The sequence below is a fragment of the Chelonoidis abingdonii genome, chromosome 5, assembly GCF_003597395.2.
Source record: "Chelonoidis abingdonii isolate Lonesome George chromosome 5, CheloAbing_2.0, whole genome shotgun sequence".
Classification (NCBI taxonomy): domain Eukaryota; kingdom Metazoa; phylum Chordata; order Testudines; family Testudinidae; genus Chelonoidis; species Chelonoidis abingdonii.
The window spans coordinates 43,497,929-43,515,713 of record NC_133773.1 but is presented as its reverse complement, the minus strand read 5'-3'; the positions used below and the strand labels follow the sequence as shown (position 1 = coordinate 43,515,713).

At 39.3% G+C, this 17,785-nt stretch overlaps 1 protein-coding gene across 4 annotated transcripts in view; it reads right to left on the bottom strand.

The window, feature by feature from the left end:
• Positions 1-17,785, bottom strand: part of AFG2A (AAA ATPase AFG2A) — a 314,503-nt gene that overhangs the window by 202,290 nt on the left and 94,428 nt on the right. For 3 of the 4 annotated variants that reach the window (XM_032797088.2, XM_032797090.2, XM_032797089.2), the window contains exon 14: positions 15,617-15,743. In XM_032797088.2, the coding sequence (XP_032652979.1) occupies positions 15,617-15,743 (127 nt within the window). Of the gene's footprint in view, positions 1-12,660; positions 12,746-15,616; positions 15,744-17,785 lie in introns of those variants that run through there. The other variant, XM_032797093.2, reaches the window with a different exon arrangement.

The window sequence follows — 17,785 nt, the reverse complement described above, 5'->3', positions numbered from 1 at the left end:
TAGTGTAGGAATACCTTGTTTGTTTGAATTTCAGAGGGTGGGGATTGCTACAATATGTTTTACAACATATTAACTTTTCACCCTGAACACTGTGGTGGGGTTTGGATTGTGGGCTTCATAATAAGCATAGAAGTATTAATGCTTCAAAGACTCACGCAACTTATCACTTGGAGAAATTCAAGGGCCTTCATTAGTTATGAAGGAGGTCATACGTTTAGCTGTATGTACTTGCCTCAGAGTCACACTGATTGGAGAACTGCCTTCGTTTCTCTTAGCAATGTAATGTATGGCACTACACCTGCTACCAGATTTCATTAAAGGAAGGATTTTATTCCTATGAAAGTCTGCATAAGTCAGCGAAGGTTGTAGCCTGCTGGAGAGCTAACACAGTGTTCCAGCAGGAAGCTCCCCTATTTATTTGTTTGCTTTCCATACTCTATTTAAACACCATTATCCAACTCTTTGGGAAAAAGTTTAGTGACACATGAAAGTTTTATTCATTTCAAATCACTTTGCCAATGAAAATCTTCAACACCGCTCTTTAAAAAATGTCAGTTATACATTAAAATGTGGATATCAGTGGAAAAATTGCACATATATCTTATCTAAATTACTGGTTGATGGAGGCAGAAGAAATTCAATTTTAGGTTTAAAATATTTAGAAATACAGTGCAAGCAAACATTTTAATATTTAGCAAGAGAGAGATACTCATCAGTGCCAAGAAATAGTACAACCGATTGTCACACACTAGTCATAGAACCATGCACATTAACAATGAGTTAAGAGAACACTCTAGAGCACTCTAGAGGTACAAACAACTCACAAGAAAGGGAAGAATTTTTGTTAAACCAAAATCCAGTATGATAAATACTTTCCCACAGGTATAATAAATATCCTGGGGTACGTTTTCATAATTCAAGCCTTAATTTACCATGGAGGAAACAAACCGTAACTGTAAAACAGTAATTCAGTGTAAATCAGTATGTCCAATTAAATAAGAATGTCTCTTAGGGTATGCCTATACTATCTGCCGTATCGGTGGGGACTGTTCGATGCACTGGGGATCGATTTACTACGTCTTGTCTGGACGCAATAAATTGACCCGCTAATCAACACCCGTACTCCACCTTGACAGGAGGAGTAAGCGCAGTTGATGGGGGTGCCGCAGCAGTCAACTCGTTGCCGTGAGGACGGCCAGGTAAGTAAAACTAAGATATTTCGACCTCAGCTATGCAAATAGCATAGCTGAAGTTGCGTGTCTTAGTCTGACACACCCCCAGTGTAGACGAGCCCTTAGACATAACCCAGATAAGGAATAGCAATCTGGACTCTTCACAAAGGAAGAAGAGCTGCTGACTATTTTGTAGCCTCTCCATTTTTTTGGGCTGAAGCATCCACTGGACTTTTGAACAGTTACCTTCCAGTTCACCGTGCATGCTTATTAATCTATGCTTTTGACAGTCTTCTGATGGTTAGCTATTCGAAAACTTACCTAACAACCCAGATTCTCTGCAGTTCTCTGAGTTGCACAGTTATCCAGAGCAAACCACATAAATTCACCTCTATCAGCTTTTGTTACCGAATTACAGCATCAGATTCTGTTCTCACATCAGTGTAAATAAATATGTAGGCGCTCCAAGGAGTTCAGTGGAACACCTCTTGATTTGCATTTGTCATGGGGCACTGTCATCTTGTTCTATCTGAAAGTCTTTATATAGTACATTAATAAAGGCCTAAACCTGGTGCTCCTGCTTACAATTATAGTTGCTGCCCTACAAAATTTATGTAAATGATACTTTACAAATAAATGGCTTCATGTCCTCTTTACTGTTCCCTTTTCTCTTTACTCAACAAATCAGATTTCCCGTACTTCACTTAGATGTTAATTTTCTTTAAAAAACAAACATTAAGACCTTGAAGAAAGAATCTGCTCTTCTTGAACACACACTAATGTATATCGATATAGATATCTATATTGACAGATCTCACACACACACAAATATCTTATAAACAAAGTATTTCTACTTCTGTCTCGTCCATAAACAATTGACATCCTATGTATGTGAGGTTTTTATCACGGGCTAAGTAAATAAAATGTTAGGCCAGAGATTCTTCATTGTGAAAAATGAACTAATGGAAAATTGTTTTGGTTTTTCTTTATCAAGATTTTGTAAACTACAAAGGCACTACAATCAACTAAGACACAAAACCACTAGTTAACTTTCAGGAAAAAGCTGATTTGTTAAAAGTTAGTCTTGCTGAAAGAGCTGTCATGTCATCTAGATCCTATAGCTTTTCACAACTGTTTATTAGTGAAGGAAACAGAATCTTTCTTCCACATCACTGACAAGGAATTACTGGATTTATTTTGTTTAGGGTTGGAGGATTTTATAAACAAATATTAAAATCAGTGCCTTACATTGTGCTAATATGTAGGGAAACCTTATATGAATTCATCACTGCCCTCCCATCCCCATAAGTCGTCATCTTTGTAACTGGAAATCTGTTATAACTATTATTAAAATATTCACTTTGGGGGGCACAGAAACAATTCAGGACATTCTGTTTCACTGTGAGTTCCAAGTTTATGTTAAGTGCTGTATTGCAGGCAGGGCTGGAAACACTGCCTATTAAGTTTGTCCAACACCGACATTTCCAATAAAAAGACCCTTTCCAGTGGCTTATAACTTTGCCAAATTTTAATCTTTTGGGCTTAAGTTTTTCATGTCAGGCTTCTTCCTCAGGCTAAATATTTCTGGAAATTCTAAGCCAAAATGGTTAGTCATTTCCAAGAATAAGGCTAAGGAAAATACATTGTTTTTGTCCAGGCTAAAGAACTGCAGAGACCTTTTCTTTGAAAAGCTCTCATGTCCCCATGCTTTGGAGAAGGGACCTGAAACTTGGCAGAGCCGAGGGTGGCATTTGTATCAGGGATGTGTCTTTTTTGCACACAGGCATTTCCTAACTTTCGTAACTTTGTTCCTAAAAAAACATTTCCTAACTCTTAAGAGCTTGATTTTGCAAACTGGATAATGTTCTTTTCATGTAGTTTTTTTGTTCGCAAATATAAACTTAGTGTATATTTTGCATCCACAAAAAGGGAAGCTGGGCAAAAGCCCAACTGAAAACTGAGCCCTAAGTGTGTTTGTGGCTACAACGCACCTACCACAATTTGCAGCTACTGTATCCTTCTGTGTATGTCTTCTCTGAACTACCAGGCCTGTGATAACATTTGTTTCAACTTCATTTTCCAATAAATACTTAAAAAAACAAGTCTCTCTGGAACATAACTCTTGCTCAACTCGTTATCTCTAGTCAATGAAGCTTATCAGATAAAAAGACTTATCCCATCTAATAGACAGATTGTGAAACAAACCTGGCTGAAGTTGAATCTTTCTGCCATAAAACTCAACATCCCAGATTAAATGTGATCAAGGCTCTGACCATTCACACAGCATTCTACCATATAAACTGATCCATGGCACCACGCTGATATGGTTCTGGAAAAAAACTGTTCATCTGAACTCTTACTCTAAAAGAAAGGTCCATAATGATGATGAAGTGAGTGGGAGAGGGGAAGAGGAGAAAGCTAAAGTATATATGTATCCTACTGTTTTAGTTGCCAAGTTATTAAAAAGTATAAAACTACATTATTATATATCCATGCAGGAAAAATGGTTGTAGTTGCTTACTATTAACTTTGTAGGTATGTTAAACTCAGTTCAAGAAACATAAGTTACTTGAAATAAAGCTTTTCTATCGCCACTTTAATCTCAATGAAAAATTAGCTAACCCCTCCCAGTATGCACATTTACAGCATTTCGAAACTCCTTAAAAAAATAACACTCTCAATAAATCCACAGTTAACTCCAGTTTTACACCAAGAGCACCTCACTTCAAGGAATATGGTTCATTTCAGTCTCTAAGTTACTTGTGTTCCACACGAATTTGGTGTCCCCTCTAATTTTATTGTTGGAAAAATCATTTACATCCTAAATCACTGAACTGAGGTTGCAGAAAGAGTTATTTACATTGAAGGAATTAATCCCACAGCATTTTAAATTTCCTGAATGAATAATTATTTTGGGTCTTTGTCACACATTGTGCCCTTCACTTGGCAGGATGAAATGTATGTCTGAGAGAAAATTTCCTCCTTTGCCCTTTTCCTGATGAAATAAATATGTTTGGTACCTACTCCTACAAAGGATTTGATCGCTTCAAATTAGCTCTCCACCATGTATTGTGCAAAAGATCACGAAAGCATTAGCAATGCTGAAATACATGACTGCTTCAATGTAAGGAATGTTATCTGTTAAAAAGAATAAGAGCATGCATATTTACTTTTCTATTCTCTATGAATTCAAACTATTATCTGTATGCATATTTTACATGTATTATCTGGATGCATGTTTTCACAGACAAAATAAAGCAATTTATCCTAGAGTTATATTATATCTCTTAAAAGAGAAAATATGCAGCCCAACAAGTTTTACCTCCACCCTCTCTTTTCAGGTAACTAATAAATCTTAAGTGAAAAAGTCACCATGCTCTTCAACTGTCACCAGTGAGGTTTGGGAAGGGTTATATTTTAGCAGCCTTAAGGCTGATTTACTGCTCAGCTCTCCACACTCTGACAATCAAATAGTTAGAAACAAAAATCACTTTTGCACACCTGGAAATATTTATTAACCATACTCGTACGAAAACAAAGTTTCCACTGGTAACAACTTAAATACTTCAGTGAATCTCAACATACAATTCCTGATTTAAATAAAAATATCACACGTTCCTGTGGAAACCAAATGTCACCGCAATCGCACAGTCTTATGTGGGTTAGTGGGACTTTGCATGGGCTGAGGAGGCCATCTGGCCAATCCCACTGTAGAACTACAGCTTAATCGTGTAAACAGTAAACAGCTGTGTTCATCCGGCATGTATGTGCTTTCATGGGTAGATGGGATGAACCAATATTTCCTCAAACTGACATTCATTTCAAGTTTGGCAGACCATTTTTCTGAAACAACTTTAAATCCTTCTCGCTTCAGTTTTAATTCTACAGATAATCTTCACGCACACTAACACCTAAATAAATCAACATCCATTATTTACTATGGCAATGTAACACCTTTTAAGAAACAGCCACTTCTCAGATTATAGTGCTACTCATGGTGGCCGAGAAGGTCAGGTACAACAAGACTGACTAAAACTAATACCACAGAAAGCAAACGGGAATAGAGAGAAGAGAAAGGAACTTGTGAGTGTGCCAAGATTTTGAAACAAATAAGTTCTTAATATTTGATACCCTCTTCCACAGCATGTATTTTGATGTCTCTCCCGAGAGCTTCAATTTCTTAAAATGTATTATATGCTGCAGAACAATCTTATCTTCAAAAGAAATTTTATATCTTCAGTTATTTCAAAGAATCATGATGCACCTGGGCAAAATGATGTAAGCATTCATTGCTGTCTGATTGAAAGGGTGACCTACAAAATGTATTTAATCCTGACATCTTAGAATAAGTTAAATGTTCTCAAATAGCAAAAAAGAATTAAACAATTTTTTAAAAAATAGTTAATTTGAGGGGGTGGGGGTGCATAGTCCTTGTGTTTAGACTCGCTGGTTCCCATTCTGAATCGCATCCCAGCATGCCATATGCTAGTGACAGAACAACCCCTATGAAGCCCCCTGAAAACTGGTGTCAGCTGTTCAGTATCAGTTGGTCTAAAGGGTTTGCAAAACTTAAAAAACAAACAAACAAACAAACAAACAATTTCGTTCCCCAGGAAGCTGAAAATAAGGCAAGTACACATCCTGGACTGCTTCAGTAAGCTAACAGGACGAAACCTAGGGTATAAACATATTTCACTTTACTACCACTTTTCATTCAAATATCTGAAAACACTCTGCAACCATTAAGCCTTGCAACGCTGCCTCCCTCTAAAAGTAACCAATTCCTGTCACACCAGTTGGCAGAGGCAGCCTATATATTCTAAAAAAAGTTATCAAGATGATTGGTTGAGATACATGCCAAACTTCAGACTAATTTTACAATTTAAAAAAACTGCGTGAAGGAATGGCCATATTTAGGCAATCCAGGGCCCTAAGCATACCACAAAATATGGTCCCTTGTGACAGTGACAGGAGGTCCATTTCCCTTTCAGAGAGGCAAAGGCGACAGCTAGGGTGGCCACTGATGGGTACCCAGAATACCAGACATTCTGGTACTTCTGGGAATGGCATGACCCTGCCCCTTCCTGCATGACACCAACACTCTCAGATTGCATGCAAGGTCATGCCACATGGAAGATGCCAATTAGAAGAGCATGCCACCCCGCCCCTGCGGGCATGACCTCATACGCACTGTGCATGCAAGCCCATGGTCCACAAAGAATGCCATTTTGAAGAGCACACAGTCCCGCCCCCACCAGCATGACATCAAATGCACAGTTCATGACATCATACCAGCAGGGGCTGAGTAGCACACTCTTCAACATGGCATCCTCATGCATACCACACAAGACCACATCCAGTTTTATACCTGTACCAGACAGGGTACTAACTGCACAAAAACAGGACCATCCTGCTTCAAACCACATGAATGGCCGGCCTCGCGACAGCAGCTTCCCTACTCTTCTCAGTTTCAGAAACTATTGGGTTGAGCTCCCTTAGCTGAGCCTGGGCCTTGTCAGTTCAGCCCTCAGGCATGTTAATGAGCCCAACTGGACTGCAGCAGAATTGCCTGATTGGCCAGCCTGCACAAATGGCTGAAAGGAGCCAACAGGTCTACATTTAGGCTTGGCAACAGCTTGTTGACTGTTCAATGCTTAGATCCGGCAGCTGCGATCACCCCTGTGCCTCCCTCGTTCCCATCCTGCCACAGTCTGCTCCCTGCCCTGTTCTAGCCCACACCAGCCCTGCTCCCCTTGCCCAGCTTCTGACTCTGGCTCTCACCTTTGGCTACGGTTACTGGCTCCAGCTCGGACCCCTGACTCTGACCCTTGGATTGATTCCTGCTTCCTGACTCTGGGGCCAGACTGTCTTGCTGATCACTAGGTCAGACTGCCAACTCCCAGAAGCAGCAGTAGGGACCTTCCCCACACAGCAACAGCCATACAGGATTAACAGGGGGCAACAGGAATTCCATCTTACCCAAGAAAGGGAGAGAGTTACAGGAGGGGGGACCACGCCTGCAATACTTTTCTCAGTAGCCAGAATGTATCTGCTTTAATGAGGGCTTGACGAGCCTACACCCATCTCCTTCTCTTCACACAGAATTCTCTTTCTGCAGAAAAGGACCTAGGGGTTACAGTGGATGAGAAGCTGGATATGAGTCAACAGTGTGCCCTTCTTGTCAAGAAGGCTAACAGCATTTTAGGCTTTATAAGTAGGGGCAATGCCAGCAGATGGAGGGATGTGATCATTTCCCTCTCTTCGACATTGGTGAGGCCTCATCTGGAGTAGTGTGTCCAGTTTTGTGCCCCACACTCCAAGAAGGATATGGAAAAATTGGAAAGAGTCCAGCAGAGGGGCAACAAAAATGATTAGGGGGCTGGAGCACATGACCTACGAGGAGAGGCTGAGGGAACTGGGATTGTTTAGTCTGCAGAAGAGAAGAATGAGAAGCTCTAGATAGTTCTCAGTGGCACCTGATGACAGAACAAGGAATAAAGGTCTCAAGTTGCAGTGGGGGAGGTTTAGGCTGGATATTAGGAAAAACTTTTTCACTAGGAGGGTGGTGAAGCACTGGAATGGGTTACCTAGGGTGGTGGTGGAATTTCCTTCCTTAGATGTTTTTAAGGTCAGGCTTGACAAAGCCCTGGTTGGGATGATTTAGTTGGGAACTGGTCCTGCTTCAGCAGGGGGTTGGACTAGATGACCTCCTGAGGCCCCTTCCAACCCTGATACTCTATGATTCTAAGGTGCTGAGGGATTCCCAAGCAGTGGGAATTATTACCATTATATATAGGGCCCTACCAAATTCATGGCCATGAAAAACACATGAAATCAGAGTGTGAAATACAGTCTGGTGTGTGCTTTTACCCTATACTATACAGATTTCATGGGGGAGACTAGTGTTTCTCAAATTGGGGGTCCTGACCCAAAAGGGAGTTGCAGGAGGTGGGGGGGTGTCACAAGGTTATTTTACGGGGAGGGTCATAGTATTTTCATTCATACTTCTTCGCTGCATTCCGAGCTGGGGGGCCTGAGAGCGGTGGCTTTTGGCCAGGTGCCCAGCTCTGAAGGCAGCACACAAGTAAAGGTGGCAATACCATACCATGCCACCCTTACTTGTGCACTGCTGACTTTAGAGCTGGCAGCTGATACTGGCAGCCGCAGACTGACAGCCCAGCTCTGCAGGCAGCAGCACACATACCATGCCATCCTTACTTCTGTGCTGCTGCTGTCGGCAGCTCTGCCCTCAGAGCTGGGCTCCTGGCCAACAACCAACACTCTCTGGCCGCCCAGCTCTGAAGGCGGCAGCACCACCACCACCAGCAGTGCAGAAGTAAGCATAGAAGTACCACACGCCCTTCCCCCCCTCATAACCTTGCAGCCCCCCACAACTCCTTTTTGGGTCAGGACCTCTAGTTACAATACCCAGAAAATTCATATTTAAATAGCTGAAGTCATTAAATTTATGATTTTTAAAATCCTTTGACCATGAAATTGACCAAAATGGAATCTGGTACGGCCCTAGTCACGTAAAATGAAGGCAGCAGCTCTCAGTTATTTTTCAGGCTCACAGTAGGCCTCGCTGCATCACTTGGTTCATGTTTCCAAGGTTTTCATCATGATCATGAAGACGAGAAGCTTATCTTTAGAAAATAAAAAGTAAGTTTACATTTTGATGTAGCCATATCACTGTAAGCATTGGGGCCCTGGTCACTAAGCTATAGTGCCTAGCCTTTCATCCAATCCTGTGTGTAAGGGCATTGTTAGGCAGAATCTTTAGATTCCCCCAGAATCCTACAGAAGTCAAGTATAACTTCATCGTTTCAACCTTAGCAGTCAGTTTACGTTATGTCTTCAAGGCTGTCTCTGTAAAGAATAGGATTAAAAGATTTATTTTTATTTTAAATGAAACCTCAAGTTCTCCTTTATGATTCTGTCCCCATCAAATTAGGGGGTGCTGCGTGTAGAATACACAAAGTACAAAGCCCAGCTCAGCTTTTCTTTGTACCCAAGGCAACTGTAATCCTATCATGCTGAAGCCATTACATAAACGAGACCTTTGTGTGTGATCAAGATGACGAGTACAAGGCAGGCCCTAAAGTCACCAATAGGCAAATACACAAATAAATGAGTATACTGTGATAGGAACTGTAATTTATGCCAGCAAATCTGACTGGTAAACATGCTTACAGTATCACTTGCTTTAATAACACACATATATTTCCAGACAATAACTAATAAATATGCAGGATTCTTTATTTCCTTTAACTCATAAAACTGCAAACCTAAATATTTGAATTTCTTCCATAAGCCTCAAGAAAGGCAGAACTTTGAAGTTTCTAAAGAGGAAAGATTATTTTCTTTTGCCGCAGGCCAGAAATTAAAATTTCTTTACTGATTCTGCCAAACCGCCATATAATGTACTTTTTATTTTCATCAAAATAAACCACTTTGAATTAGAGCTGTCCCATAGCTACTGAGTGATCAACATTTTGAGGGTCAGACCAACTTTGCAAACCACTCTATGAACGCTCTGACCAAAAAGGACCCTCCAAACCATGCAAGATCAAACAAGATTGTGGGGAAAGAGTTTTATTCCATTTCGTCACTGTTGGCAGTTTTTGGGGACAACACATGCTGCAGTTTTATTTTGTTCACATGATCAAAAGAGTGGGTTGCATACACGTGTTGTTTTTTTAACTAAATGAGATAAATTCAACCCTGGGTGGTAAAGCTACTCCAAAGAATAATTTGGTCCCAATGTTTTCAGTAAAAAAGATTTTAGGCTAAATAAAAATACAAAAAGGAGGAAAATGTTCCTCTGTACTGGCATATTTAGAGCATATTCATGAGCAGCATGCAAGAAATCTTATATTTGAACCTATATTCTTCCAGGCTGTTTACAGTTTTAAAAAAAGCATATATAAACTCCCAGTTCTTTGGCATTCATTGCATTATTTGTGCATCATTACAATTTCAGTTTTATACTGCTCTAAAGCATAAGAACATAAGAATGGCCATACAGGGTCAGACCACAGGTCCACCTAGCCCAGTATCCTGTCTTCCAACAGTGGCCAATGCCAGGTGCCCCAGAAAGAATGAACAGAATCATCAAGTGATCCATCCCATCATCCATTCCCAGCTTCTCAACACTGATGAAATCCACTTCATCATCGATCTAAAAACAATAGGCTACGCTGACATCACATCATCTCATTAATCTTCATTTGTCCCATCACATCCTGTCATTCTTATGCAAATGACACACTTGAGGATGCAACTTTTCTGCACTCCATGATAAGGGAGAGTAAGGCTGTTAAAAGCCCCAGGGTGCCATCCCAGAACACAGACCATCCCTTCATTCAACGCCATGTGTTTTACAGCAAATCTAATGTGTTTGACATTCAAATTTGACCCAGCAGGAGGTAAAACTATTTGATTTCTCAGCTACACACATCTCACTTCCTGTGCTGAAACACTCACTGAACTCCCTAGGGATCTATCAGTATCTTGCTTCAGCATTCCCTTGCTAATGGAGATTGACATACAGCTCAAGAGGAAGAAGATATTTGCATGGGGCATGTGACAAAAATAGCAATCCACCCTTCTCATCTAAGAGTTAAGATCTACACTAAAACTCTGAGAATGCTGAGGCTCCATGATACAGAAGCAAGTTGGTTTAGATTAGCGAATACCAAAGAGGAAAAACACATAGGTTACCTTCCAAGGAAATTTGGTAGAGAGCACTCTGGAAAGAATGAGCACACTCAATTACAAGTCTGTTTAAAACATTTAATTTTAGGTTGAATAAGAGTACACAAGGTCCTAAAATGTTTTAGGCCCCAAAAATTATTCCCTGAGCCTAGAAGTCAGCATGAATTAAAATCATTTCCCATACTTGTACATCTGTCTCATCAGTTCTATTCCTACAGCTGTTCCCCAGATACCACAGGTGGTGAAAACTAAACTTATCTGTTGCACAACAGGAAGGATTTTATTATTATTATTTACTCATAACAGTGTTTTGTTTCATCAGCACCTTCAATAAATGCTCTGAACATCTTGTTCCCATCACATGTGTGAATGTAGGAAGAGCAATTTTTATTAAACAGGAAAAAATACAGGAACAATAGAAGTACGTAAAATAAGACATTTTCTCTGCAACCACCTCAGAACAACCTTAGCATCATGTGAGAAGTGAATAAGAAATAAAATTGGTTAAAATGTCTCACACAGTCTTAAATGTGGCAGTAAGGTTATTAGCAATAGTGCTTAGGTACCATGGTGATAGTCCAAGAAATTATTATAATTAATAGATGTATGTCACAAGTACCAACCACATTTACAGTTAAATGGATGGCTAAAAATATGTGCAAATAAGAGAGCCCAGATATCCATATTTACAATGATGGCAAAGCCTGCATTAGACTAAGGAAAAATAATCTTCTACTTACTTGCACTCTATATTCTCAAAAGTCTGTCTCAAACTATAGGAAAGAACCATAAACTATATATTAATAGATAAAGAAGAAACTACATAATAGGAACATGCTGGATTTATGTTTACTCTTTTGGTAAGTTAATATATTTAGACACATCATAAACACCTTCCAAACTTTACTCTCTTCACAAAGCTAAGAACAGAATCTCCAGTAAAACTGACAATATTCCTCAATCCCTGAAACACCAAAGCAAAGAACAGATGTGCATTGTACTTGTGACTTTTTACAGTATATAAGGAACGCACATTAAAATGAACATACAGTCATCATATGAATGCTTGAGAAGGGCATATATTGATTGGAAATATGTGATTACAGTAATGAATATTTAAAAACAAATTCATATTTTAAAGTTTTTAAAGGTATATATAGAAACTGACTAATCCTAATGTAAACCACAAATCCACATTGCAAGATTTTCCAGTTGTTACTTTAAGAACATCACTATTCTGGGCTTCAGTATAGTGTTCACACTCTCTCTTTTCCCTTCCAAAGAAGAGGAAGAGCAACCACTGTAAGCATCTGTAACTCCTGGAGTAGAGTAGTATAATGGTGCAACCTACTTGGCTTGTAGGCAACATGATGTCACTGTGGGAATGTGTACACTAGAGCTGGAGGTGTAATTTCCAACTTGGGTAGGCATACCTGTGCTCTGATCCATCTAGTGCACTAAAATAGCTGTGTAACTGTGGCTGCATGGCTAACAGTTGTGCTTCCAGTGTGCCTAGGATTTCAGATAGGATTGTACTTGAGGTAGCTAGCGCATCCCATTGCCTGTGCAGCTGCAGCTACACTGCTATTTGAGAGTGCTAGCTTGATCAGAGACACCGCCACACTGACTCACTGGTTCTCAAACCTCATTCCGCTGCACTTGATTTCTCTCCCCCTCCACAGTCAGTGTAGACCAGCAAGATTCTAATCTATACCTATCTATAAAACAGCCCTTTTAAGAGAGTTTCTTACCTTGGAAAATAAAATAATTTCAAAATATTTAAATTGTCATCTTTTCTCCCTTGTCTTTCCTTTTGTCCAATCCAGTAATAATTAATAAACAACAACGATACAGCTCTGTAAAAAGCAGCAATAAAAGGAGGTAGGAGAAGCATAATTTGTATTTAAAAAATAATGTAAGAAGAAAGTTAGTCTTAGCCATTTCTCATAGATTTTAAATTTTGTAAGGCAGTCAGGGAGCTTTTCTATTCAGAACAAACTATAACTTCATGGGCCTGTGTTCCCTCTTCGTTATCTGTTGGCAAAAATCAAGAGCTTCTAGGCATTTTCACTGGACAAGTGGTAACAGCAAATACACAAACTAGTGTTTTGAAGTTAAAGTAAGAACTTCCTGAAGTAGCAGTCCAATTACATAGGATAAAAGAAGAAAAGCTAACAGTTAACAGCAACCCTTGCATTTAAATTATATTAAGCTGAAAACCCTTTCCCTCACTAAGAGGAAAATCCTTGTCACCCAATTCCAATCTCAGCTAAATGGGATCTGTATATGTGACTTTCATGGAGATAAGGGAACAGAATTCTTCCTCCCATCCACCATAACATCTACAACGCTACTCCAGGGTTTCTACTACAGGTATTTACATAGTATTTTGTTCAGTGGAGCCATTTATTTTGCACTTTGCCAGAAATGGCAAAACTGAGGGAAGTCTGGGATTGTAAAGGGCTTTGTCACCTTTGATCCTTTTATTGCCTGTAGGTGAAATTTTGTTCAAGTTCAGTAAAGTTTCAACCTTTTGGCTAATTTCTAAATAGATCTACGTCTCCTTTCACTGGTTCATGTCTTCAGCAGTATATCTCCTCCTCCCTCTGCTGGCTCTGCAGCAGCAGCTGCTAACTAAAATAAACTATTCCCAAAAAAGTGGATGTACAAACAGATCCATGCATGGACCAGCACTACATACTGTGACATTAGAACAAAACCAAATTAAATTTAAAATCCTCCAGTCCACATGATAGAGGTCTGCTTTTGCAGCAGAAGTTGTAGCTGCAGAATGCTATATTGCTAGTAACAGAAGTCCTGCACAGTTATTAATATTACAGTTTGGTAGCTGCCTGTTGGGTTTGATAGCCAGCTGCTAGAGAAGGCTAATTTCAAGGATGAGTTCTGCCTACTGTCATTTAGTAGGTTTCAGAGTGGTAGCCGTGTTAGTCTATCAGCAAAAACAATGAGGAGTCCTTGTGGCACCTTAGAGACTCCCTGTTTTTGTCATTTAGTGTTTAGCATGTTTGTGTAGTACTGCCCTCTTCCGAATGGAATGTCTTGCTCAAGTGTGATTATGTTGCTCTAGAGCAGGGATTCTCAATCTTTTTCATTCTGAGCCGCCCCCGCCCCCCCACACCCGCATACTATAAAAACTCCACAGCCCACCAGTGCCCAATTGATTTTCTGCTTCTAAAACCCAGGGCTGGTCTTAAGGGCTAGCAGTGCAATTGCCTGTGGCCCCCAAAAAGCTAAGTTGCTCAGGCTTTGGCCTCAGCCCCCAGTGGCAGGGCTCAGAGCCTGAGCTTCAGCTCCATGCAGCGGGGCTTCAGCTTTCTGCCTGGGCCACAGTGAGTCTAACACTGCCCCTGCTTGGCAGCACTCCTGAAACCTGTTTGAGACCCCCCAGGGGGCCCGGATCCCTGGCTGAGAACCACTATTCTATAGAATATCTGATCAAAAATTGGGATATCCATCCATGGGGAAATTTCAATATTTCAAAATCTGATATTTTCCCAAATTGGGACAAAAACTTGAACACTAGAATTTTTGGCAAAACAGACAGCCCAACCAGAGGGGAGACCATGGTGCATAATGGGAGTCCAGCCAATGAGTCTGGCGCATAGAGAGAAATGGGGGCATGAGGGTGCCCAAAGCTTCAACTTCTAGGAAGCACTGTGGCAGTTCAGGTGACCACAAAATAACATTAAACTGACCAAAAGGCAATGTTTCTCTTCAAACATTCAGATTTGTCAGATTCAACTCAGGTTGACCTGATGCTAAATGAAATATTTAGTTTAAATTTTGTCAACAGAAAATTAATATTTTTGGCAAGAATCAAAAAACTCCCATAGATAATTTCAATTAGAAATAACATTTTCAACTGAAATTTATTTGAAGGAAAATTCCTGACCTGCTCTACCCTAGTGGGTAACACACAAAGTATACAAAAAGCCTTAATGATAACCACCATTAGTTGAACGTCTCTTGGACACAAGTGATAGAGGGTTGTGTTTTTTGGAGCCAAAGTCAAGCAAGCGAAGATTTCCTTGAGTAAGGACCACCACTTAGAAATGCTTCTTAGAAGAATGCAGTTCAAACTTAGTCCATTCCAGTGTGTTTTACTCTGACAGGGAGAACATGGCTGTGGACTGTTTTAAAGTGATTTGGGGGGAGTTGTTTTTGTTTTTTTGCAGTAAGCTACAGATTTAAGTTTCTCAAAATGTAAAATGGGGTGTAATTATTATCCAGCTATAATCAACTCAGTATCTAAAGAGAAATTGTAACGTTTTACACCTGGAACAGCTATGGCTGGAAATGAGCTGAACTAGCAGCACTGATTACTAAATATTTTCAAAGGAAATAACTAATGAAACCAGCAGTCCAGCAAACTCCTTCATAAACAAACACTATAAGAGCAAAATAGACACAAGTGGTTCTACAGAAATATTACAAACATCCTGTGAGCTTGATTTAAAAGATTTTTTTTCAGAAAACTGATACTTAAGGATGTTGCACAATATTTTTATTTTCACTAAGCCTCATGTAACAAAAAAAGGAAATGCAGACATAATCCTTTCCTCCTCCTTTGTCTCTGTTTTCAAACATCTTCCCTTAAACAGAAACTGGATTAGAGAATTAGGGAAAAACACTGAAAGAGAATCAAATTATTCCAGAAGCTGGTTTTCACAAGAGACCACTATATACCACAATGCAACTATTCTTACCTTGTCTATCATATCTGGTCGGTTTGTAGCTGCCAAAATTGTCACGTCCTTTAACTGTTCTATCCCATCCATTTCTGTTAACAGCTGAGCCAAGACACGGTCTGCTACGTTCCCAGCACCTGAAGACCTGATTAACAAAAATGCCACAGCATTAGTTTTCCTTCCCAGATAATTACCAAATGAGAAAGGGTTTACGCTTCTGTAAAACCATAAAAATAAAACCAAACAAAAAAACAACACCTTTTCAACTTCATAGAATACCTTTCTGATTTTTTCACTTTCATCTTCAGTAGCTGAGGGAAAAAATAACATAATTCATGTAAACTAGTTAAGGTTATATTCCAGAATTAGCCCTTCAAAAGATTTCTAAGTATTAATAAAAACACGTGGGCTTGTCACTTACTACCTTGCCACAGCGGACTGGACAAGGTTTTCACACAATATAAATAGTCTGGTGTAAATACTTCTAAGGTGGGAAAAGCTGGATTCACATGGCTTCCTAACTGAACAGACAATATCTCAGTTCCTACCACTACCCAGGTGATTACTTATGCCACCCCATGCAGTACAAAGTACAAGTACTTCTGCATTTTGCAGTGTCCCATTATATTTTCACTTCACTCTCCATCAAATGAGACCAATTTGAGTGCTAGCCAGCTAACTCATAAAAACATTTCCTGCCTTTACAACTCATCCATCTGTTTCTGCAGGAGAAGAGAAGAGAGAAGAGAAAAGAAGAAAAGAAAGATACAAATGTCAAGTTTTGAAATCCCAAACACATTAAACCCCAAAACAGAGGCATAAAATATTTTATGGATTTGAAGAAGTTTGGGAACTGATTCTAGTCACACTAAAATCAATGGCAAAACTCTTAAATACACATGAAAGAAATGTTAAGAAAAAAGTAATTTGGTATTTTCTTTACAGCTTCTAATTTTTTTAAGCTAACTACAATACACTTGGGTTAACTCATAGTACAATCAGCGAACTGCCTTCTGCCCAAGTAAATGTATGTACATAGAAGAGAAAGATGTTGCAAAGTAAAGGAACAAACTGCATGGTTACTTAAATCCCACTTACAAAACCTTTCTGAAATGTTATGCTTTGGTCTGAAGACATCATCAATACTAGGTAAAATTATTAATTCAGCATGAAATATACTTTATTTCAAAAATGTTATAAGAACTAGGGGCATGTTGTTTTATCAAAAAATACTAAGATGTAAAACCTAGGAAACATTAGGGCCATATATAAATATATACACATTTTGTGTGTGTAAGTGTGAGTGAGAGAGAAAGAAGGAAGAAGCTTAATATCAAAGCCAACAGATCATCTTTGCATATAATGAAAATATAATACAATGAGAGATATAAGAAGTAAACTAAACAAGTGCCAGTTCTCTCCTGAAAGAAAAGAAATGGAAAAGTCAGCATCTATAATAGTATCCGAAACAAAATCAGAATAAAGGTTCAGTTATTATTAAAATGTGCTTTTAAAAATCCCTAATATGTCTGAACGGAAGCAAAGCTGTGCCTACAAATTCATATGCTTGGGACCAGACGCTGAACTCTTGATTTTCTGAGATTTTCTATTGAGCTAAGCCAAAATACTGGGTCTCCTGAAGGCAAAGACAAACCAGCAGCTTATTCCAAAAGCTCCCTCTGCTGAACAACTTCTGCAAGTAGAGTTGAGAAGTTTAAACAGGTGGGGGAGGAAAGGGTGGAGAGTAAAGCCAAACAGTGTTAAGACTAAAATTTTACTGACCCCAAATAACAGAATTTAAATCATAGAATTAAGGCCTGCTTCTTGCACAGGGTAAAACTCAGACTGTCATCAAATAAGATTTGCCCACCAAGGATGTAAAAGACACAGTAAATCATCCAGGATCAGCCCCCTTTCCATAACAGGATTGCTCCCTACAGACTACTCACATTTCTTCATAATTTCATGCCACTTCATCTCCCTGTACTTAAAGGGACAGTTTTCAATATATTTTTAAAAATGTTATTCTCCATTATTTTAATACCTTCCTAGTGATGCTCATTTTATCCCCCTTTCTTTGGTAAGTATCTCTTTTGTCCCCATCACCACTTATATCGCTAAAGGAGCCTTATCATTACAACAATTTAAAAAAAATATTTAAAATAATGAGATTGTGTGCACGTGCGC